Here is a 23813-nt window from a genome sequence, read left to right as displayed (position 1 = left end):
ACGAGTGGGTGCGATAGTGGACAGAAGTTGGACGGATCGGGGAATTATGCTGAGAGCTCCTGGCTTCCCCGATCAGTGGCGTGACTCGAATGTCCGCCGATGTGGAGCGCATCTGACCGGTCGATAGATTCGCCCGGTCGGTGTAGCTTGAAGATAAATTGATCTGCATGCACTGGAGATACAAAAAATAACCGATCGGGCCGCCGTATGCAAACGGTCGAGCAATCACCGATCGTATATACATTAATCCTTCCCGCTCGCAGGCGGTTAAGTAAATATTTACAAACATAGGAATTTAATTACAAACGACGACCGGGACCTACACGCAGGTCAAGCCCCCTCTTCGTCCAAAGATTACAAAAAAGAGGCTTAATGCCTAAACATAACGAGGTGCTCGGAATTCCAAGTCCCCTCGATTACCCGACCGGTTGTCGTTTCCAGCCGGTATGTACCCGGGCGTATAATCGCGTTGATGATGTACGGCCCTTCCCAGTTTTGAGCTAACTTTCCGCCCTCTAAAGGTTGACTGGCCTCCCTTCGTCGCAGTACATAATCTCCAACCTGAAAATAACGAGGGTGAACCCGAACGTCTTTAGAACTCTTAACACGCTTTTGGTATTCGGCCATGCGCCGAGCGGCTAGCTCTCGTTTTTCCTCGACCGCATCGAGATCCACAGCCATCGCATGTTCGTTTTCCTCCGCATTGTAGGTTCTCTCTCGATCGGTCGGGATCCAAGCCTCGATCGGGAGTCGGGCTTCAGCTCCATAAACCAGGGCGAAAGTAGCTTCCCTCGGGGTCGTCCGATAAGTCCATAAGACATATGGCAACTCATCGGCCCAACTACGACCGGCCGAGTGTAACTTCTTTTTCAGACCTTCCAAAATCGTCTGGTTCGCGTTCTCTACTTGACCGTTTCCCTGCGGGTAAGCCACCGACGACCGAACGTGAGTTGTCCCGATCGTGGCCAAAAAGTTCTGGAAATACTGGCTTACGAATTGGCAGCCGTTGTCGCTGATGAGATGCACGGGCACACCAAAGTGGGAAATCACATTTCGCCAAAGGAAACGAGCACATTGCTGAGAGGTGATCGTGGCTAAAGGCTCGGCTTCTATCCACTTGGAGAAGTAATCGATGGCGACGATCACAAATTTTCTCCGACCGGAAAGCTGAGGGAAAGGGCCCAATATGTCTACTCCCCACCTAGCGAAAGGAATTGCGGTCGTGACTGGCTGATAGAAGGTTGCCGGTCGTCCAGGCATCCGGGCGAACAGTTGGCACGTCTCACATTCCCGAGCTAACTTTTCACAGTCCAGCTGGAGGGACGGCCAATAGTACCCGATCAGCATGATACGACGGGCCAGGGATCGGCCTCCTTGATGTGAAGAGCAAATTCCCGAATGCAGTTCCTTCATGACTATATCGGCCTCAAATGCGGTCAAGCAACGCATCAGAGGGCCTCCATACGATCGCCTGTAGAGACGACCGTCCAAAACTTGGAACCTTGGGGCCCTAAGCTTGGCCTTCCGGGCACGCGGTGGGTCGTCTGGGAGGCGACCATGCTCGAGGTACTCCTTCAGATCGGTGATCCAGTTGTCTTCCACCGGTTGGATTGGATTGACCGGTAGACGATGAATGCTGTGTCTCGGGATCACCAAGATCCGAGCTATTTTCGACATGTGTTCCGGGGCGTCTTGAGCTAATTTGGATAAGATATCTGCATCGGCGTTATCCAATCGGGGTATGTGCCGGACGGTATATCCCCGGAACTGAGCGAGCTTCTCCATGGCAAGGTCTCGGTATAACTGCAAACGCTCACCATTGACTTCATAATCTCCGAGAACTTGCCCGACCACGAGCGCGGAGTCTGTCTGAGCTCGGATGTACTCAGCCCCCAAGTCCCGAGCGCACTGTAAGCCATTAACAAATGCTTCGTACTCGGCTTCGTTATTGGTCGGGTGGAACTGGTACATAAGAGCAAAATAGACTTTGAATCCTTCCGGGCTCGTGACCACCACTCCTCCTCCTGCTCCCTTCTTGCTACTTGATCCATCAGTAGCCAACGACCACCACTCGGCCTCGGGATCCGCAACCTCGGGAGGTCGGGTATCCCGGGCGGTGCACTCGACCAAGAAATCAGCAAGAGCTTGACCTTTAATAGCCGGTCTCGGTCGGTATTCGATCGTGTACTGGGTCAACATTAACGCCCACTTGACTAGGCGACCTGATGATGATGCAGTTCGGAGGACTGGCCCGATCGGCTGATCGGTCAACACGCGAATTGCTCGACCCTGGAAGTAGGGAGCCAACTTCTTCGCGGCAATGTATAAGGCGTAGACGACCTTCTCTAGCCGGGAGTACCGGAGCTCGGGACCATGTAGCGCGTGGCTTACATAGTACACCGGTCGCTGGACCCCTTCCGGATCGGTTCGGCACAACACTGCGCTTACTGCGCGATCGGACACGGCGAGGTACACGTCTAGCTCTTCTCTGAGCTCAGGCTTCGAGAGCACGATCGGTGACATGAGATATTCCTTCAGCTCATCAAAATCCGCTCGGCACTCTTCGTCCCAGATGAATCCATTGACCTTCCTCAATACCTTGAAAAAAGGTAAAGCGCGCTCGGCTAGCTTGGAGAGGAACCGGCTGAGGGCTGCCAACCGACCGGTCAATTGCTGGACTTCCCGAATGGTGGAAGGTGGTTGCATGTCCAGAATCGCTTTTACTTTGGCTGGGTTAGGCTCAATTCCTCTCTTGGTCATCATATAGCCGAGGAACTTGCCGGTCTGAACCGCGAATGTGCACTTGGTCGGGTTCAGCCGCAACTGGTACTTCCTCATGATCTGGAAGCACTCCCGGAGGTCCCGAGTGTGGTCGGATCGGTCCCGACTCTTGACCAGCATGTCATCGATGTAAGCTTCCATCGTTTGGCCCAATAGATCGGCAAAGAGCATGTTGACCATCCTCTGGTAGGTCGCTCCTGCGTTCCGCAGGCCGAACGGCATCACTCGGTAACAATACAGCCCATCCGGGGTCACGAAGGCTGTCTTGCTCTCGTCTTCATGGTGCATCATGATCTGATGGTACCCCTTGAAGGCATCCATGAAGCTCATTAATTCGGCCCCGGCCGTCTCGTCGACCATCTGGTGAATGCTCGGTAGAGGATACGGGTCGAGCGGACAGGCCTTGTTGAGGTCCGTAAAATCGATGCACATCCTCCATGCTGGGGGCTTAGGAACAAGAACGATATTTGCCACCCACTCGGGATAGACTACCGGACGGATGTGCTCGATCGCCGCCATCTTTTTGACTTCTTCTCTGACAAATTCGCGGCGATCGGAGGAAAGGTGTCGTGTCTTCTGCACGACCGGCTTGGCTGAGGGATCGACGGCCAATTTGTGACAGATGACCGATCGATCGATCCCGGGCATGTCTTCAGGCCCCCACGCAAAGATATCAGCATATTCCCGGAGTACGGCCAAAACTTCTGCTCGAAGCTCGGGGGTGAGAGCTCGGCCGATCTTGATCTTCCTATCCGGGCGGTCCTCGGATAAGGGAACTTCTTCTATTTCTTCGGAAGGCTCAGGCTGCTCCTTCCGTTCCTTAGCCTCCTCTTTGGCTATGGTGTTCACCCGGGAAGATGGACCGGAGTCACGTCTGTTGACCGCTCGGGTGTAACACTTCCGGGCGGATTGGACATCGCCGCGGACCACGCCGACCCCATTAGGGGTGGGGAATTTCATGCATAGGTGGGGCATAGAAATTATCCCACCGATCTTCATGATGGCGGGTCGGCCCAAGATAATGTTGTGGACGCAATGGAGGTTGACCACAACAAATTCCAGCTCCGTTTTGATCGACTTTGGAGGGGTACCGATCTCGACCGGGAGCGTTATCTTTCCCTCGGGGTAAATGAGATCCCCGGTAAATCCTGACAGTGGTACACCGACCGGAGTCAGCTCCTTCCTGTCAAGGCCAAGCTTCTCAAACACGTCCAAGTATAGGACGTTCACACTGCTGCCCGTGTCAACCATAACCCTCTGGACGTCTGTCCCCTTAACGTCAATCGTGACCACGAGCGCCTCCATGCCGTGGTCGCTGCTGGTAGGTTGGTCCTCGAGGGTGAAGGTTATGGGTTCCATCTTCTGCCTCTTCCCGGTCCCCCGGGAATCCACTATAGCGATCGGGCAATTAGTCCTTGGCCGGGATGCGTCTTCCAGTCCACCAAAAATGACATGGATGGTAGGCTTTCCGGACGGGCGGCTACCAGACGGAGGGTCAGGGTCCCGTCGGTCATCATGACAATCGTCCCTTCGATCATCTCTTCGGTCCCGACCTGACCGATCGGAGCGGTGCTGAGAACGCCTGTGATCCCTTCGATCGGTATTCTTCTTGTTGTCCTCTCTCTTCCCCACACACTTGTCCAATTTTCCCAGGTTGAGCAGATCTTCCAACAATTGGCGTAAGTGGGTACACTCCTCGGTGTCATGCCCAGCGCATCGATGGTAAGCACAGTGCTTACTCTTGTCAGGGCCGTCTCGATCGGGATGGGGGAGTTTGATGAGATTGCAGGACTGGGCGTATTGCATGGCCTCCGCTGCGGATCGGTTCAAGGCCGTAAACTCGCCAGGCCTGGTGCGGGATCGGGGATTGTCATCTCCCGACCGATATCCCGCCCGGCCGGCCGGTTTACGGGACGAAGAGCCGACCTCCTGCAAGCGCTTTACGGCGTTCGCCTCGCCGGCGTTGGCATAGTCTGTGACCCTCCGAAGGGCTTCCTCGTAACTGGTCGGGGGGTGTAGGATGAAGTCTTGATACAAATGTCCCGCCCGGAGAGATATGTGAAGCATATGGGTGGCGGTCGCATCGTCCATAGGCTCGACCTCCCCGACCGCTGCCTTCCACTTGATGAGGAAATCGGTCAAGCTTTCCCCTTCTAATTGCTTGGCCTTCTCGAGATACATGTAGGACTTCCTCACCACTTTGGAAGTGATGAACTTCCTCACAAATTTGACCGCCAGGGTCTCAAATTTATCGATCGACCCCGGTTGCAGGGTACGGAACCACTCTGCCGCCCGACCGGTGAGGGTCGAGTAGAAGGCCCTGCACATCACGGCGTCCGAAACGCCCTTCAGCATCATGTTGCTGAAAAAATCATTCACGTGGGCCTCAGGATCTGCCCGTCCGTCATAACTCTTCTCTCCAGAGACCTTTAAGTCAAGCGGGTAAGGCTGGGCCATTACTGCTGCTGTGAAAGGCGTCTGGTGCAGGGTCGATTGGTTGACCGGGGGTGTTGCAGGGTACGCATTCCTGAGCTGCGCAACTTCCGCCTGGAGGTTATAGAGCAATCCTCAGGTTTCGTTGAGCTCGGCGGCTTGAGCGGCTTGGGCTGTATCCCGAGCGCTTCGCCGTTGGTGAGATCTCGACCCGCTATACCCAGATGAAGCCTCCTGACTAGCTTCCTGCATCTGTACGTCTTCTTGCCCACGGTTCGGGTCTTGGGGTCCCAAACGCTGGCGCATCTCCAGTCGAAGACGATCAAAAGCCACCGCTCGGGCAACTTCTTCAGGGTCCTCCGCTTGGACGGCCTGAGCTGGTGCCTCCATCGCATCAGCACCCCCCGACCCCAACCGCGAATGAGCCGAGCGTCGAGCCCGGGATGCAGACTGACGCTGCGGCTCTACCTGTGCGGTCGGCTGTACTGGAGGGGCGGCGGCTGGAGCTGTATAAGCAGGCGTATATGGTGGATAACCAACCGGGGGAGTGTAGCACATCGGTTGGCCTGGCCAATACCCATACGGCGGAGGTGGGACCGGGTACGGATACTGGGCAGGATACATCATCGGCTGCTGCTGGTATGGCAGACCGGGTGTTGGGTATCCCGGTTGTATGTAATTCACCGGCTGTTGGGCGGCCGGGTATGCATTTGATGGATGTGGTGGTGAGAGGTTGAGGTTGAGGTCCATCGTCTGACCCTGCTGTTGGGTAGCATAATGGTCGGAGGAGCTCGCCGCATCCGCCTGGTCGTCGGCAAAGTTGTTGTGTGCCCACGGATACATCGTTGCAAAGAGGCCGAGTGCCGGTTAAGACGTAGCTTTGTTGCACTAGGGTCAAGACGTAGCTTTGTTGCACTGGTCCCCACAGACGGCGCCAAAATGATACTGCTAATTTTACGTAAGCAATATGAAATAACTCAAGACCAACTAAAGCAAATAAATGTCTTTATTGATCACGGTAGAGGCCCTAAGTACAATCTACTTGGTTGCTCTGAGTACCGACTGACTGCGGTCGGGATTCTCTAACAACAACCTATCGATCGTCCAAAAGTCCCTCACACTGTAGCTACTGTGGGTATTTATAGCCGCTATGCCGGGGACAGGATTCCAGCCGTTCGGCATGTCCTCCACGTAGCCACCACGTGTCACCCTCCCGGGTGCCCTGCCTGTCGATGTGGAGAGCCGCCACGTGTCCTCCATCAGCTCTCTCGCCAAAGGGCTACCGCTCGGTGGTCGACATCATCGTTCGGGCAACTCCCGGTCGGACCCCGACCGGGTTCTTCACAAGGAGCCCGACCTGCTACCTGCAAAGACAAAGAGAAAAGGACAAAGGCATCTCGGTCGTGGTGAAGCTATGTCGGTCGGGATATTCCCTACCAATATATATAGTTTAAGTTCCCGTGCGAGTGAATGCTTCCCGGGCGGTTGTGAGTGAGTCTTGTGCTTAAGGTGCGTGAGGTTTGTGCTTAATGTGCGCGAGTGTGTAGTGCTTAATGTACGTGATTTTTGTACTTAAGGTGCATGAGTCTTGTGCCTAAGGTGCGTGAGTTGTGTGCTTAATGTGCGTGAGTGTGTACTTTAATGTGAATTGTTGTTGAAATTTTAAAGTGCATGAGTTTTGTGCTTAATGTGCGTGAGTTTTGTGCTTAAGGTGCATGAGTCTTGTGCTTAAGGTGCGAGAGTTTTGTACTTAATGTGCGTGAGTGTGTACTTAATGTGAGTTGTTAAAACTTAAGGTTTGTGTGTTTTTGTGCTCAAGGTGTGTGAGTTTTGTTCTTAATGTGCGTGAGGGTTGTGCTTAAGATGCGTGAGTTTTGTGGTTAAGGTACGTGAGTTTGTGTTCTCAATGTATTTGTTTGTGTGTTTAATGTGCGTCTGTTGTGTACTTAAAGTGCGTCAGTGTAATGCTTAATGTGAGTGAGTTTTGTGCTTAAGGTGCGTGAGTCTTGTGCTTAAGGTGCGTGAGTCTTGTGCTTAATGTGTGTAAGTGTGTACTGAATTTTGTGTTTAATGTGCGTGAGTTTTGTACTTAAGGTGCATGAGTCTTGTGCTTAGGTGCATGAGTCTTGTGCTTAAGGTGCGTGAGTTTTGTGCTTAATGTGCGTGAGTGTGTACTTAATGTGAGTTGTTGTTGAAACTTTAAGCTGCATGAGTTTTGTGCTTAATGTGCGTGAGTTTTGTGCTTAAGGTATGTGAGTTTTGTGCTTAATAAGGTGCGTGAGTCTTGTGCTTAACATGCGTGGGTTTGTGCTTAATGTAAGTAGTTGTTGAAACTTAAAAGGTGTTTGAGTTATGTGCTTAAGGTGCGTGAGGCTTGTGCTTAACATGCGTGAGGCTTGTGCTTAACGTGCGTGTGGTTGTGTTCTTAAGGTGTTTTGTTTGTGTGCTTAATGTGCGTCCACCCACACAACTGCACGGGAAACCCCTATATATATATATATATATATATATATATATATATATATATATATATATATATATGTTCAAATGCGGACAGTGCTCTCCGTGCGAATTCACCATTAGATATGTAAAAATGCACCACAATGAAATGTCCGTCCGATACTTAAAATAATTATTACTTCTCAATATTTAATATTTATATTGAACCCTGACTATTACTTCTCAACATTTATATTGAATATTGAATCCTATTTATACTTTCTCTATCTGTTGCAATCCAAAGAGTCCTATTTATACTTTTTTTATTTGTTACAATCCAAAGAATCAATATCCACTATTTAGTAATAGCCGACGTTATAAGTATAAAACAATAATATAAAATAAATACATAACTTACGACGTCGGCTATTAATACAGCCGACGTCGTAAGTTTTATTATTTAAAAAAAAAAACAAATTAATTATATATAACGTCGGCTATTTTGAAATAGCCGACGTTATATACGAAAGATAAAAAAAAAATGAATACGACGTCGGCTAACTATTTAGCCGACGTCGTATAGTTATATATATATATATATATATATATATATATATTTTATTTTATTTTTTTTTTTTACTTTTAAACTCTCCATCCAGATCTGAGAATAATACACTGCTATTCACTGTACTCCCTCCACTGTCTCGATCACCTCCGCCACTCCACCTCCGCACCGCCTCCGCCGCCGCTGCTTCCGCCGTTGCCTCTCCCCGACGTCGTCCACGACATCTCGCCGGCGTCCTCACCGTCCTCGCTGCATCGTCCACGACATCGCCGACGCGCCGCCGCTTCACGCCCTCCGTCTACGCCGTCGCCGCTTCGCGCCTCCTTCTACGCCGCCGCCGCTTCGCGCCTCCTTCTTCGCCCAGCCGCGTCGTCCACCGGCCATCCCTTCCGCCGCCGCTGCCAGCCATCGACGACGGACGGAGCAGGTATGTTATATATATATATTTTAATTATTATTAATTAATTTCGAAATTTATTAAATTTATTTGCAATTGAGGGTTTGTTTGTGTATATTTGTATGTTAATTTCGAATTTTATTAAATTTTTTTTGCAATTTAGGGTTTGTTTGTATATATTTGTATGTTTTATTGATTAATTTTGAATTTTATTAAATTTATTTACAATTTAGGGTTTGTTTGTATATATTTGTATATTTTATTGATTAATTTCGAATTTTATTAAATTTATGCCTCTCATTAGTATATAGTATAAATATAGATAGATATTTAATATCGTCGATATCTTTCTTTTCGATCTGCTTTTTGTATCTCTCTATATGCAGAAATTGCTAAACTGCAGTAATTAAACTGTGGTGTGAGAATTATGGGTGTATAACAAACGCATATTAAAATGTAACCCTATGTAATGCCTAATTTTGTATCCATGTATTATTTGAGCCATTTTTTTTTTGGGTTGGGACATGTTTTTGCCTTATTTTTCTGCTGATTGATTGCTAAAGGAAAGTTGTGGGCTGTGTATGGATGGGTTGAATTGTTGAAAGTTAGGGGAAACAAGTTGGAGATTATGCGTTTCTTAAAGATGGAGACCTTTCCATATTGTAGTTGTTTATAAGGTAATAATTAAGTTCTTTAATTATATTTGTTTATATAATATTTTTCATTTCATCTATTATATTACTAATATATATTATTGATTGTACTTTTGAATAGGGGTCTTTATGACAAATTTGATTTGGCATCAAAGACCACATATGGCTTCTTAGATCCACATTTCATTCAACCAATTTCGAATTCTATAGATGAACGGACAGGGTATATCAACGTCACCATGCAATATGGCCAAAAACAATGCTATCTAGCACCATATATTTTAAAGTAAGTTTTAATTGTTTAAAATAATTAACTTATATATAATACACTTTTATTATATATTATATTTACTTACAACTAATACATTATTGATTTGTAGTGATCATTGGATGTTGATGGCAATTTGTCCTCAACTGAATGAAATCTATTGGTTTGATTCAATTGGAGGCCAGCCACGTGATGACATCAAAGATATTGTTGAAAAGTATGTAAACTTATAAGTATTAATATGTATAATTAATAAAGTATAAAGTATTTATGTAAACTAATCTCTTATAATTTTAGGTGTGTCAATTCAGCAAAGTTGTTGAGAGGCAATGGATCAACTCGTTCGCCGAAATGGACTAAGGTTTTGGTAAGTATATTTTATACATTTGTAAAACTACATATATTTTATTGTTTTTTATTAAATAAAATTTTAAATGTAATTTAATTCAAATGTAGTGTGCTCAACAAGTTGGAAGTACGGCATGTGGATATTATGTGATGAAATACATGCTTGAAATTCTTTCCAAAGAAGCATGTGCGGGAATGGATAAGGCATGTAATTTAATATAATACCTTTCTTTTTCTAATTTTAAAAATGATAGCTTACTAATTATTTAATAATTATCAACTTTGTAGATTGTTGAAAGAGTTGGTAGATCGAGCTACACTCAACAAGAAATTGATCAAGTAAGAGATGTATGGGCCGACTTCTTTGTTGATGTATGGTTAAGTATGTAAATTGAACAAATTGATATTAGTTTTTGATAATGTTAACTTGTATTATTAATTAGTATCAAATTGTGAGATTTATTACTTGTTTCATTATAAATATTAGATTCTACATATTTTGTTGTGGTTGTGGTGCAATAATTGAACATGTTTTGGTTGTGGTTGTGAGTAGATTTGAGCAGGTTTTTGGGTATAAATGGACAAATAAACTGTATATTAAAAAAAAAAAACATACAACGTCGGCTATTAAGTAATAGCCGACGTTGAATACATTTAAAAAAATAAATAAACAACATTTACAACGTCGGCTATTTGCTTTTAGCCGACGTTGTATAGTATTTTTAAAAAAATTAAAACACTTACAACGTCGGCTAAAAGCTAATAGCCGACGTTGTAGGTATTTTATAAAAAATTAAAATACCTACAACGTCGGCTATTAGCATTTAGCCGACGTTGTAAGTATTTTAATTTTTTTTAAATACTTTACAACGTCGGCTATATGCTAATAGCCGACGTTGTAGGTAATTTAATTTTTTTATAAAATACCTACAACGTCGGCTATTAGCATTTAGCCGACGTTGAAAGTATTTATTTATTTATTTTTTAAATAAGATATAACGTCGGCTATATAAATAGCCGACGTTATAAATAATATTTACAACGACGGGCGCAACAACTACGGTAGATAGCCGACGTTAAAAGCTCTATTTAGTCGACGTTAAAAGCCTGCTGTGTAGTAGTGATCCCACAACTATCAGAGTTCGAGTTTGTAACATTCCCTCAATGTGAACTACAAAAATTTCATATAAGCACAAAGTACTTGGTATATTTTAGTCGTCTTGTATAAATTTATTTGTACGCTCAAATGTACTATTCATAGGTGGACCGCATGCAGCTTATGAAGAAATTTTCGCACAAGAAATAGTACGTGTGGTTGAATCAAGAAAATATATATACTCCGTACTAAATAATAATAAACGGTGGCTAGTGTATATCAATAATTGAACATCCAATAATTGTATTAACATAAAAACAATTTACTTTCCAACTAATAACTATAACTGCATAGATTATTTGTATAATTAATATTATCTTTCTAACGCAATTTGATAACCTACTCCCCTATATTTTGGAAAATAATTATTTTTCCTCATTTTTCACCTCTTAACATTCCTCTTTGATACTCCGTATTACTAAGTTAAAAGGGCCCACTAATATTTTTATTTTTTTAATAAAAGTTGAATAGTCAACATATTTTTATTAGTGGAAAATATTTTTCACATCAAGTGGTAAAAGAAAATATGGTAAAAAAAAGGAAGGGAGCCTACGCATTATTCTTACTTTTTATTCCAATTTTATTTCTTTCTATATTTGAACGACATGTCAAAACCTAACATCAAGATAAAGAGATACGGCCCGCATGGGCTGCTCTACTGAACCAATTTAATTTAAACATTTCATCATTAATTTTCATAGAGAAAAAATATTTATTTGCTGAAATGAATAAAAAATAAAAATATAGAAAAATGGTATTAATTTTAGTCCATGACTATTTTTCTCTTTTTGAAAATTAATGCAATGTTTAAATTTTATTGATTGAGATATCAAGTGACGTGATATCTTTGAAAAATACAATAAAATTTTCAATATAACAAATTTGAATTTAAATATATATAACATGTTTGATGTTTGCTTACTAAGATGCCAAGAAAAATTGTTGTTTTTGGAGCGAGTATTATGGAAGTTTGGTCACATGTTCCTTTCATGTATTATATTTTTCACATTATAATGGGGATTATATTATTATTTATGCATATATTGTTCTTTCAAAATAATATAATAACAATAAATACTGGGATTCGTACTTGACTTTGGCTCCACAGACCAACCTAACTCCTATTACTTTTTATCATTTTTCTCATATGCACACGTTGAATTGAGTGATTTAATTTGATAAAATGAAAATGTCATGAGTTGTTGGCACTCGTGTGGAAATGAAAACGAAAGCAACACTAGCTAGCTAGCTAGGAGCCCGGTTTGGCAAAAAGTCGACATCTATGTTGTTCACAAATGAACTTCAACTTCATTTGGCCATTATTGACTTGACAAATATTGAATATTAATCATATTAGGATGGATATGGGTGTTATAATAATATGTAATGCATTACAAATTATAATGAGCATGTTGGGATTATTGGGGAGTACAATAACTACAACATGCTAGGTGTAACATTTCAATTTTTAAATCGCCTTTTGAAAAATTTGATCCTATGTAGAGAGATTGAGCAACATGCAAACTTAGCTTAGACGTGTGAGATGTCTTGTTATAGGTCACCAATACATTACTCGATTATCAAATCGTTTTGGATCATCTCACATCGATTACATAGACCAGAGTTGTTTAATTGACTTTCTAAGCTCGAACCATCTTGTGACTGTTTTAAATCAAACACGCTTAATCACAGACTTTTTTTGCTATCTGGTTGTCATATCCTACTTAAAATCAATTGGTGATAAGTAAGTGGACATTAACCATTCAACCACATCCCATTATGATAAGCCACAACACCATGTTTCATATCGAACGAGGGCTGAACTCGGCCAACCCGGCTGACGCCCAACATCATGGTCTGATCTCCTTATATATATTTGTACACAAGCTTTTAGAACTTGTTTTGTACTTTCACAATCAGTGATGTTTTACCGACCTCCAGCCAATTTTCAATATCAGTTAGGTTATGACCTTATGAATGGAACAACAAGTGTTGGGAGAGAGCTCCCCATAATAAATCTGATTGAAACTCAAGACTGAAAATACTGCTATAATATAAAAACACTACATATTCTTGCCTAGATGGATGTAGTGATTGTTAGTTGTTTCTAGGCTACAAATTTCCTCTTATCTTGGGAATTTAGGGTTTGAAAGAAAAAGGGATGGAAGAGGCAAGAATTGAATAGGTAGGAAAATCACACCAAACTCTATGAAGCTAAGTCAGCGGATCTCCAAGGTGAGCTCACTTAGATTTGAATATAGCATGGTAGCTAGGGTTTTCTTATCTCAATTGTCTTTTCAAGTGTGTGTTAGGGGATGAAAGTGACAACGATTTTAGTCTTCATTTTGTGAGACAATGGCTTTATCCTCTTTGTTGTTGGGTAATGTTTGGCACTATCCTAATGGTCATGCAAATTAAAACCCTACCCTACTACCTAATTATTTATTTAATCCACTTCATAACAAGTATAAATAGGTTAAATAGGTTACTTGATAGCCACATTAATGGTAACATGTTTAATAGGTCATGTTAAGATTTAGTTGCACTTTTTTGTAGATATATTTTTACTGGTTTAGTAGTATGTGATTCAAATTTACATTAAACACTACGGGAAATTATGTAATTTCTGACCACCTGAAATTAATCTTAAATCAATTCGAAAGTAAAAAATGGTCGGAAATAGTAACAAAGGTTTTTCCGGATACCAAAAGTGATAGGAACAAGGCTTTCGACTTGATTTAAGATCACTTTCAGGTGGTCGAAAATTTCATAATTTTCAGTAATAAAATTAAGAAAATTACATTCTAACACTGTGTGTATTATATTTATATTTTAATAAATGTTTCAAGTTGTAAGTTAGTTTATTGGATGAAGTTTAATTTTTAAAAATAAGTCATTATTAGTTTAATTGTATGTGTTTATTTCTTGCAAGTAACATTATTTTAAGTATTTTTGTGTTAATATTTAAATTAATGATTTGATAGTCGCATTATCGGCATGCAATCTAGCCACTTCAGTATATGTAATAGTTTAATTAATAACATTAATTATTTTATTTAATTATTCTATTTCTTAGTTTAAATTTTAAGAAATTCGAAGACCATTAATTGCTTGAAGTTCCAATTGGCAATGGATGGTGCAAGGCAACCCCTAGCTTGTTGTGTTACATTCTATTAGTTCAAAATTGAAAAGTTGTACAAATGAATTGTTAGACGCATGAATTGGATACCTTTTCTTTTTCATAACTTCAGGTCTCCCGTAAAATCATGTATCACTCTAAATTTTTACTAAGCTCATTCAGAATTATCACAAATTAAACAAATTTTATTCAATAGTGGATGCTAAACTATAAATATGTGTTTTCCCTTTCTTTAGTGAAAGTTTTTTGAACTTGTACAACTCTCATATGATGGCTCTGTTTGCTAATATAGTTGATCTGCCAATTTTGACTAGTTTAACTAGTTAATAAGCTATGTTAAGTGTTTGGTAAAATGACTTATTGTTATTGTATTATCTTATTGGGACAATAAATTAAAGGGAAAATGGTCAAATAGGCCATCGAACTTTAGCTTAAAAGTCAATTAGGCTCCTAAACTTTTTAAATGTGCAATTACACCCATCAACAATTCATTTAGGTGCAATGAAGCGCAAAAACAAGTTAATGACCTGCTATCACAGGTCATTAGGATTCAGGCCACCTCCCGTCGAATTTTCCGGCAAAAAAAAAAAAAGTGACCAGCAACCGATCCAGATTTGCCGAAAATTTCACCAGTCACTTTTTTGTCAGAAATTTTGCCAGTCACTTTTTTTTTTTTGCCAGAAAATTCGCCGGAAGGTGGCCTGAACCCCAATGACTTGTGATAGCAGGTCATTAATTTGTTTTTGGGCTTCATTGCACTTAAATGAATTGTTGAGAGGTGTAATTGCACCTTTAAAAAGTTTAGGGGCCTAATTGACTTTTAAGCTAAAGTTCGAGGGCCTATTTGAACATTTTCCCTAAATTAAATCGAAACCCGAAAAGCTAAGAAGAGTATGTAGCATTTTTTGTTAGTTTATTGGCCTTAATTATTAGCTAACCATTTTACCCTTATCATGCCTAATATTTATATCTCTCTTGTTGTTGTCATCTGTCTTGCCCCTTTTCTTTATGTTTAAATAACAACAATAATAATGTTTTTATTTATTTTTTATTTCACTCATCCTTCTAATAATAATAATAAAATAAATAAATAAATAAAATTGTAAAAGTATTTTTTTAGTGCCAATTGTAAAAGTATTTAAGAGTTAATAAATTAACACAATATATTTATGCTTTTATATGTCATCCTACCTACAATCAGCTAATTTATCGAACATTTTTTTTACAATCAGCAAACACTATCAGCTGATCAAATCAACTATCAGTGCTATCAACTAACTTAATCAGCTATCGGGTATTTGTCAAACACCTCCAATATAAAATGGGCATTACCAATTGGTGGGACCTCAAGAAAAATAATTACTCCATTACAAATTTGTGAAAGAATGGAATTAAAGAAACTTTAGTTAATCAAAATTAATTTTTAAAACATCAAATTAAAACAAATTTAAAAACTTTCGAAACTTTTTTTTTCAAGATTGTACTTCTAAAAAATTATTTACAATAATTAAGGAAGTCCTGTAATATAATAGTGTGCCTTGTAAGTAACGAAAGAATTAGCGAATTTGGACAGATGTACTTATAGATTTGATAAACTAATCAGTAACATTATTTGTTAATATCAAATTAAAGCTAAAATCATTTTGTATTTTTGTACTAATATAAAGTACTAACCTAATGAATTAATTAAAATTGAATGTGGCCACCTAATTACAGAGGTCGTGGTCTCAACACATAAACGAATATATTACATCCTTCAATACATTAATTATCAAATTAGAGGTAAGAAATGAGACTCCACTTAAGCAATTCTTAATATGTCGCCCTTGACAGGCCATGATACAAGTGCCATATTATAATGGTCACCTCATATACTACTAATAATAATGTTTTCAAGTCAATAATCATAATATTCAATCAATCAGAATCATTCTTATATTATAAAAATGCAAAAGTGTCATTTCGCACCATGAACTACCCTAAACTTTGACCTTTTGTAAAATTCATTTCGATTCACTTACCAAAATATTTTTTTTCGTCTAGCATTTTTCACAAATTTTTCAATTACCATGATGACATGACACCGATTTAAGTTGATGTGGACTTTCGATAGTGTTTGGTTAGCTGAAAATGATGCGAAGAAGTCGACCTTGATTGGGAAATTCATGCAGGAAAGGCCGTCATTGGATGAAGTTAGAGCTAAATAAAGGCCCTTGCTTCATTCCCTACATTTACCCCCCACACAAACTAGCTTTCTAATGTGCCAATTTGTAGTAAGATGAGATTAAATAAATAAATAAAAATGAAAAAAAAAAAAAAAACTATCCACAGGATAATAGTCACATCAAAGAGTGACAAAAATTGTGATTTTTATAAGGGTGAGAAGTATTTCCTTATAATAAAATATGAATTGTGATGTAGAACAAAATTATATTAATAATTGTGCACGAATAATTTATAAGTCAAGATTTATAGAATATTTTTCCCAATTAAATATTTACAGTATTTTTAAATTATTATTTATTTATTCTTCTATTGATTAGGCAGTATTTATTTATTATTTGTGGTATTTCTTTAAATTCTGGGTATCATTCCGTTGATCTTTGCCTTTTGTAAAGCTTCATAATCTTCATATATACTAATTTAATTAATTGGACGATTTTTTAGGAAGCCACAGGTTGGCTTCTCCTCAGTTGATTTACCGATGACGGTTCTATGGTTACCGGTTACTTTATTGTTGGAAATATCGTTGGAGTTGGCTGGAATGTTGATCGGAACCCTAATGACATGTGATATCAGATCAGTAACCGGTTTTTGGACTTCATTACACCAAAATACGATGTTAGATAAGTTTAATTGCCACTTTAAAAAATTTAGAGACTTAATTGATTTCTTAAGTAATTAAGTTCGAAGACTTATTTGACTTTTATCCTTTAATTAAACAACAATATTTAATGTAAGATGGATTATTTAAATAAACATTTTTCTAACGATAAGATAAAGCATGTCAGGTTTATCAATGGATTGTCAATTCAATTTATTCATTATCTAAAATAAAATAAATTAAAGATTAAAACCCAAAAAGAAACTCTCAGCTTGTAACACACATTGATACAATATATATATTTTTTTTGAATGGTACTGACTATATTACATTGTAGTATTTATTTGTTCAGGTTCGATCTCATGACCTCTCACATGGGATCTCCCATGTGAGAGGTCACTACATGCCATCTGAGCACAAAGTGCTTAACTACTTTGATACAATATATTTATTGGGATAATCAAATAATATTTTCTCCCGTTTTTGTTTTAAAAAAATTTGACCACAAATTTATTTAGTCAAGTACATACACTAGTTCCATTCATGATCCCCTCATTAAGTGAGAAAAGATCGATTCTGCTATTTCATCCACAATCTCATAAATTGATAAGCAAATATTATTCCGTCTGGGTTTAGTTCAATGATTCAGTAGACCGTATTTGAAAGACGAGACAAAAGTTCGAACTTCGACGGCGACAGCATGGGAATTATGTTAAAGTAGACAGATCACTTTGCGTACGGACATTTATTAGTTCTGTTTGCTGAATTATTGAGTCATTGTAACCTTCGGGGAGAAGATAAGCAAATATTATCATCTCTCCATCAAGGAAAACAGAATCATAAGATTTACCAAAATTGAAAGTACAATAATATAATATTGATAGCAAAATATAGTTACGTTGTCCATCGTGGCTCTGTCGATAATCAACATCCAATTCACAGTACGATATTGTAAGAATGACATGAGATTCCTTAAAAGATTGTTAAAAATGAAAAAAAAAAAGTGAACAATACAAGTTAGGTAATGGATGAGAAAAAAGGGAGAAGGAGACAACGTGCTACAGATTATGTAGTTTTAAGTCCTTTTCTGCAATTCTATTCCTATTTTCGAATGGGACTCTTCAAATTCTGAGTATTAAGTTCCAACCATGTTTTTTATTTTTTATTTTTCTTGTGGTAGTTATTATAATGAAAACAAAAAAATAAACTAAAAATAAAAATATAGTAAAAATGAAAGTTTGTAATTAGACAAAAGTCGATTACACAACTATAAAAGAGCTTTGTACATTGATTTGATGAGAATAACTAATTCTACCTATCCATAGCAAATTACTTAGCCAGGGCCTCAAATCACACTTAAACAATGCTAATAATCTAAAAATTTAAAAGTAAACTTGTATAGTCGTATCTAGACAATTTTTCTGGGTGAAAGCTAGCTCGATCCGAACCCGAATTCGAATCGGGCCCACCCATTAAAAAAAAATCAGTAATCATTGTTCCAAATGCTATTCAACCCAACCTCGGACAAGAAGCTCGTACTCTCCGAACTCCCTTCCCCAAAGCTCGGAGAACCTCCGCTTTTCACGTTCACCATATTATTCACGTTATTATTAATATTAGTATGATTATTATTGTTGTTGTAATTAATGTTCAAATGGCCCAAAACAGCTTTGATCACGTTCTTGTCGGTGGAAGAAGAAGACCCGGAGTTGAAATACGCACAGATATCGGCCGGCAGGGCGTTGAACACGGTGGTGGCGGCGGCGGCGGGGTTGTGGAAGGCGGAAGGTGCGGCGGCGGAAGTTGCGGCGGGGTGGTTGGGGTTGAAAATGGAGAAGCAGGGCACTTGCTCATAGTAGTCGTTGAGAAGAGCGGCGTTGCTGTTGTTAGGGTGCGTTTGGGTGAAGCCAATTCCGCCGTAGGGATCCATTAATGGCGGGAGAGATGATGAAGAGGTTATTGCGACGTCGTGATGGTGGTCGTAGGTGGTGGTGTAGCTGCCGCCGCCGCCGCCACTCACTATTCCTTGTTTGGCACTAGGGATTTCTTTGCTCTTATGGAAAACCCGGCATAACACCCAATCTTCCTGCATAGAATTTAGTATAAAATATTAAGTTGCTGTTTTGTTGTAAATTTAAATTTTAATTGAGATATTTCAGCATCAAAGAATATTTCTACATAAATCACAAATTATGTTCATAACTCCAACTAAATTGATCAGATTATAAACTTAATAATTACAAGGTTACAAGTTCGGCTCTTAATTAGTTTATCTTTGCAAACTAAGGTCACAAGGTAAGATTTACAATTTTTTCTCGTCACCCAAATTACAAATGATGTACTATTATTTAGTCGTATTAATATTTAAGTAGTGATAATAATAATAATAATAATAATAATAATAATAATAATAATAATAATAATAATAATAATAATAATAATAATAATAATAATAATAATATCTATGATGTAATAAATGCATATTTAATATGTTTACATATCAATAATCAATTGGATGGTTATGCACGTTAAAAATGCCATATACAATACTACTAATTAATGCATCATTATTCCTTAAATAAAACAATTGTCATATGCCTCTCATCCACATTTATTCACTTTGACAATTTTACATCTAATGATAAATATAACTTATTGGTGGTGTTGACAATGATCTAAATATTCGTATATGTCAATACCATACCTACATTATTATTTTCTTTATATGTTTTTATTTTTTTATTATTACACTGTTTATTGAATTAATATATTGAAATTTGTATTTTTAATTTTGATATTAATTAAAAAATTTGAATGATTGGAAATAAAAATGAAAATTTTTTTTGAATGCTATTGACTTTATTACCTTAGTAGAAGAAAGTTGAGGTGGACCAAGGGGACCTTCTAGGCGAAACTCATGCATTACCCAATCAGTTTTTCTTCCCTTTGGAGCCCTCCCTTGGTAAAATACTAAGGTTTTCCTCATCCCTACTAGAGTTCCTTTACTAATCACCGGCCTATCTTTTCCGGTGGCCTTCCAGTATCCAGACACTGTTGCTCGATTTGTGCGTAATCCGGTGGCATATTTTCGATCGCGTTGACTGTAAAAATACCAATCCTTTCCTCCAACACATGCTATTACTGTAATCATCCACATCCATGAACAAAATCAATTAGCAGTTGATTTATATTTAGGCTGATTAATTGAGATTCAGTAAAAACAAGCAAAAAGTACACGTCAATTTTTTGCTTCGCGCAACGTTAAGACCCAAAATACATTAAATTAAAGCCAAAAACACATATAATGTCATAAGTTAACATAACTACACATTGAACAAGAGTGAATAGAAGACACTAATGATTGAAATATGCAAAGAGGCAAGATTTGATATACAAATTTTCTTAATAAAAGAAAATGCTAAATTTAGGATATTCTTTGGTGCGCTGAAAGGAATTAAAACAAAAAATAATAATAAAAATAAAAATGATAAGAAAGAATTTGATGAAACGTAACGTCATATGAGTATTAGCAATTAAGGAAGTGACGTTAAAGATGCAAGTAGGGGCACCCTGTGGGTTATCAACACGTGGCAAAATCACAATATTTCAATTTCATATTGGAGAATTATTGAGGAGATTTTTGGTAATTTGCTGAGGTAAAGCTAGGATGTTGATATATATATATATATATATATATATATATATATATATATATATATATATATATATATATATATATATAATCATCTAGATTTTTTAATTTCGTCTCACCATATCATAGACTTCATGAACTCGCTCTAGGCTCATAAAGAGGTATAAACATATATATATTAAACAATAAAATTTGAAAAAAAATTAAATTAATTTTACATACACATATTTCATATGTGTGTTTACATATATACACACACGCATATAGATACATGTACATACAGTAAAATAAAGAATTAGTCCACCTAATGACAGTGACAAGACCCAAAATTTGTTAGGAGAATAATTAGTTATTATGTCACAAATTCTTAAAGTTTGATTTCTAAAGGTTCAAAATTATTCATAATATTAAATTTTCAATTTTTAAATCCTACTCATATAATTCATAATTAATTTTATGAATATGATTTGTGTAAGGATTTTTTTCAATAGTTAAAATAATTCAAGTTACTTTCAAACTTTATTTTAATATGAACACAAATTAAATCAGATATTAATAAGAGATAATCAAGTTATGACGATGAGATTAATACATACTGACTTCTCGAATCATGTAGTCAATAGCAAATAATGGGTACGTAACTACGACGTATGTATGTATGTATAAGATACACGCGTGTGGTTGACATTAGGTGAAAGGTATAAATCAGTGACATGATGACTTGAGATGATTTTTATTTTTAATTTTTTAATTATTAATTTTGCATTGTTATCTTGATCACTATCGCCATCCCTGAATTATGTTAGAACAAAAACAAGAAGAGTGTCAATTTCTTATAAAGGCATTTGAATGAGATATTTTCATGGAATTATTCATCTTTTAAACAAATACGTGTATATCCATAAAAAGAAATTTTTTTCTTATTACTTACAAATACAAACAAATAATTAGAAAATCGTTCGATATACTATATATGTATGTGTGTGGAAATATAGGTTTTCCCGTATATTATACAATACTACACTAAAAAGTATTTCAAACGTATTTTTTGAATTTAAATAATAATATAAAAAAAATTAAAAGACGAAATATATATATATATATATTTTTTTTAATAAGAAAATACCATAATTGCCTCCACTGAGACTCATCACCCCTTACATAGAAGAGCAACTTAATACAATTAATTAGACCACAAGGTCTTTGGTTAAAATATACAAATTTTAAATGACTAGTAATACTAGGAGAGGTGTAGTAATATTATTATAATATAATTATATACATGTAAAAAAAAAAAAAAAACAAACAAACAAAAAAACAAACAAAAAAAAAAAAAAAAAAAAAAAGAAGAGTTTCTTTCAATTCAATTGTTGATTGTCAGCAATATTAACTTTTCGTTTCTGACAAAAAAAAAAAGGATTACAACCAAATGCTATATGTATTGAATTTTTTATTTTTTTTGAAAGCCTATATGTATTGAAATTAAATAAATAAATAATAAATAATTACTGAAAATTTTGAAGACATAATACACAAAGTCAAATGGGTTGAACCCATCATGAACTTAAATATAAAATTTTATGAGTTAATAAGTCTTCATGATGAAAATAACCTAATTTAATGATAATTATGGCTATTAATTCTCCACATTTCGGCTCACATATATAGTATCTCAGTTGCATTATTGCTACGCGTCTTTATTTTGTCCAACTAAAAATGCATACAAATGGCTTTGATATTGATACAAATAAAATAAAAATAAAATGTATTAATTAGGAAAATATCTCAACCATTATTTCTGAAAAAAAAAAAAAAAATCCTAAACCCTCATTAAGATCCCAACCCCACACCCCCTCTCCACCCACCCTCATCCACACATACACACATATACATACATAGATGCATACATACATACATATATGGTTATGAATTGCATACATAAGACATACAAATCCTGTCAGACCGGAGTCTGAAAGTACAAATTCTGTCGGACCAGGGTCTGAAGGTCCGGAACAGGGAATTTCGTCTTTTGAAACTAACTTAATTTAGGATAGCGAAAATTTAGGAAGAGAGAGAGATGAAAGAATACCAGGAATGTCCCAAGGCTCGCACTTGTTGAGGTCAACTTCGATCAAGAAAGGTGGTCGGAGGTGGTGGGGATCAGCGGAGCCGTTGATCTTCTTGGCCAAGTAATCACAGATCAGCTCTTCATCTCTGGGATGAAACCTGAACCCCGGTGGCAACTTCGCCTCCACCATGCTCAAACTGCCGCCACCGCCGCCGCTACTCATTATTTCAGGGTGGGGGGAGAGGGGAGAGGTGGTGATACGGTGGAGCTGGTTTGTATGTATATATGCGAGCTGAGTATATATGCAGAAAAGGAGAATGAGAAATTTGATAGAAACAGAGCCAAATGGCAGAAGAAATATGGGGAGATATATATAGGGAGATTATTAATAAAATGGTGTGGGTGGCTGAATATTTTTATTATTATTTTAGTTGCCACTATCATTAATTAATGGAATTTTTACATTCTTTTTACCCATTAAAAAACCAAAAAATAAAAAATAAAAAAATCAAGTGGTTAAGCCAACCGGCAATTCCGTGTGAGAGAGGATTTTGATCAGTCTGACGTGGTGTGAACTGAGGGGAGGATTCCTTGGTCCACATTACGATGACGTGGACTCACCGATGCTTCCCAATCTGCTGATGTGGCCGCTTATTCATCTTTGCTAAAATTAATTTTTCATCGGGAAAATGGCACTTCCATGAGTACATTTTCCTCCTTCAGTTATTCATTATTTTATATTTACCCCCTTAATTATATTAAAAGTGACGTTTTTCCTCTCTTTATTGTTAAATAGACATTTTTACCCTTAAAAATAAGTATTTCATTTTTTTTCTCCAACTAATTACTTATATGTAGAGATGAGTACTGTTCGATTCGAACCTAAGCGAAATAAAATAGTTTAAATTTAACAATTATTTATTTTGTAAATTCTATTTCTTATTTTTAAAATACTCTAAATTCAACAATTATTTTATTTTATTTTATTTTATTCCGGTTCTAAATCTTAACCAAAACTGTCCCTATACTGTTTCGTTTCAGTTGCTACAATATACGGTTAGATTCAAACCGAACCTAGTCATCCATACAT

General features: G+C 38.0%; 1 protein-coding gene across 1 annotated transcript; it reads right to left on the bottom strand.

The window, feature by feature from the left end:
* Positions 1–18225: 18225 nt before the first annotated feature.
* On the bottom strand, positions 18226–23074 carry LOC109190496 (NAC domain-containing protein 21/22). The gene is made up of 3 exons (XM_019340982.1): positions 22745–23074; positions 19870–20144; positions 18226–19089 (listed from the first exon to the last, which is right to left on the bottom strand). Exons 1-3 carry the CDS (start codon positions 22944–22946, stop codon positions 18487–18489), a joined length of 1080 nt encoding a protein of 359 aa, XP_019196527.1. The 5' UTR covers positions 22947–23074; the 3' UTR covers positions 18226–18486.
* Positions 23075–23813: the final 739 nt, after the last annotated feature.

Source organism: Ipomoea nil, unplaced genomic scaffold (genome assembly GCF_001879475.1).
Source record: "Ipomoea nil cultivar Tokyo-kokei standard unplaced genomic scaffold, Asagao_1.1 scaffold1576, whole genome shotgun sequence".
In the NCBI taxonomy this organism is placed as follows: Eukaryota; Viridiplantae; Streptophyta; class Magnoliopsida; order Solanales; family Convolvulaceae; genus Ipomoea; species Ipomoea nil.
Note: the sequence above shows the minus strand (reverse complement) of the source record. Positions and strands in the feature narration are given on the sequence as shown.